Source organism: Eurypyga helias, unplaced genomic scaffold, assembly GCF_000690775.1.
Source record: "Eurypyga helias isolate BGI_N326 unplaced genomic scaffold, ASM69077v1 scaffold36995, whole genome shotgun sequence".
Taxonomy (NCBI): domain Eukaryota; kingdom Metazoa; phylum Chordata; class Aves; order Eurypygiformes; family Eurypygidae; genus Eurypyga; species Eurypyga helias.
Window position 1 is genome coordinate 15 of NW_010250104.1, and position 1,171 is coordinate 1,185.

At 51.6% G+C, this 1,171-nt stretch overlaps 1 protein-coding gene across 1 annotated transcript in view; it reads right to left on the bottom strand.

The window, feature by feature from the left end:
- Positions 1–292: 292 nt before the first annotated feature.
- LOC104509599 (lamin-B receptor-like) overlaps positions 293–1,171 on the bottom strand; it is a gene marked incomplete at its 3' end in the record, with an annotated part of 4,689 nt that continues 3,810 nt past the window's right edge. The window contains exon 3 of the mRNA XM_010151584.1: positions 293–390. Coding sequence (XP_010149886.1) covers positions 293–390 — 98 coding nt within the window. The remainder of the gene's footprint in view (positions 391–1,171) is intronic.

A 1,171-nucleotide genomic window follows, 5' to 3' on the forward strand; every position in this document is an offset into this window, starting at 1 on the left:
AAATGATCGACAAAAATCACAGCTATATCCCCACCAACGAGCAAAAAGGAAACACAAGCTTTCCTAGGCGTCGTGGGTTCCTGGCAGATGCACATCCCAAATTACAGCCAAATTGTGCACCCTCTCTACGAAGTGACTCGTAAGAAAAACTATTTCAAATGGGGCCCTGAGCAGCAACAAGCCTTTGAACAGATCAAGCAGGAGATCGTGCATGCAGTAGCCCTTGGACCAGTCCGGACAGGCCAGAGGTAAAGAATGTGCTCTACACTGCAGCCGGGGAGAATGGCCCTACCTGGAGTCTCTGGCAGAAAGATCCAGGGGAGACCCAAGGTTGACCCCTAGGATTTTGGAGCTGGGGATAGAGAGGATCTGAGGCCCACTACACTCCAACTGAAAAAGAAATACTGGCAGCTTATGAGGGAATTCGATCTGCCTCAGAAGTGGTTGGGACTGAAGCACAGATCCTCCTGGCACCTCGACTGCCAGTGCTGGGCTGGATGTTCAAAGGCAGAGTCTCTTCCACTCACCATGCCACTAAGGCTACATGGAGTAAGTGGGTTGCCCTGATAACACAACAATCCTGCATAGGGAATCCCAGTCGTCCAGTAATCTTAGAAGTGATCACGGACTGGCCGGAGGGCAAAGACTTTGGAATGTCACCAGAGGAGGAGGGGACACGGGCTGAAGAAGCCCCTTTGTACAACTAGTTGCCAGAAAATGAGAAGCAATATGCCCTGTTTACTGATGGTTCCTGCTGCATCGTAGGGAAACATCGGCAGTGGAAAGCTGCTGTGTGGAGTCCCACACGCCAAGTTGCAGAGACTGCTGAAGGCCAAGGTGAATCCAGCCAGTTTGCAGAGGTAAAGGCTGGCTGGCTTTGGACACTGCTAAACGAGAGAAATGGCTAATTCTTTACTTCTACACTGACTCGTGGATGGTGGCAAATGCCCTGTGGGGGGTGGCTACAGCAATGAAAACAGAGCAACTGCCAGTGCCAAGGGAAACACATCTGGGCTACCGCGCTATGGCAAGACATTGCTTCCTGTCTTGACAACCTGGTCGTCAAAGTGCGTCACATCGATGCTCACGTGCCCAAGCGCCGAGCTACTGAAGAACATCAACACAATCAGCAGATGGATCAAGCTGCTAAGATTGCCGTGGCTCAGGCAGC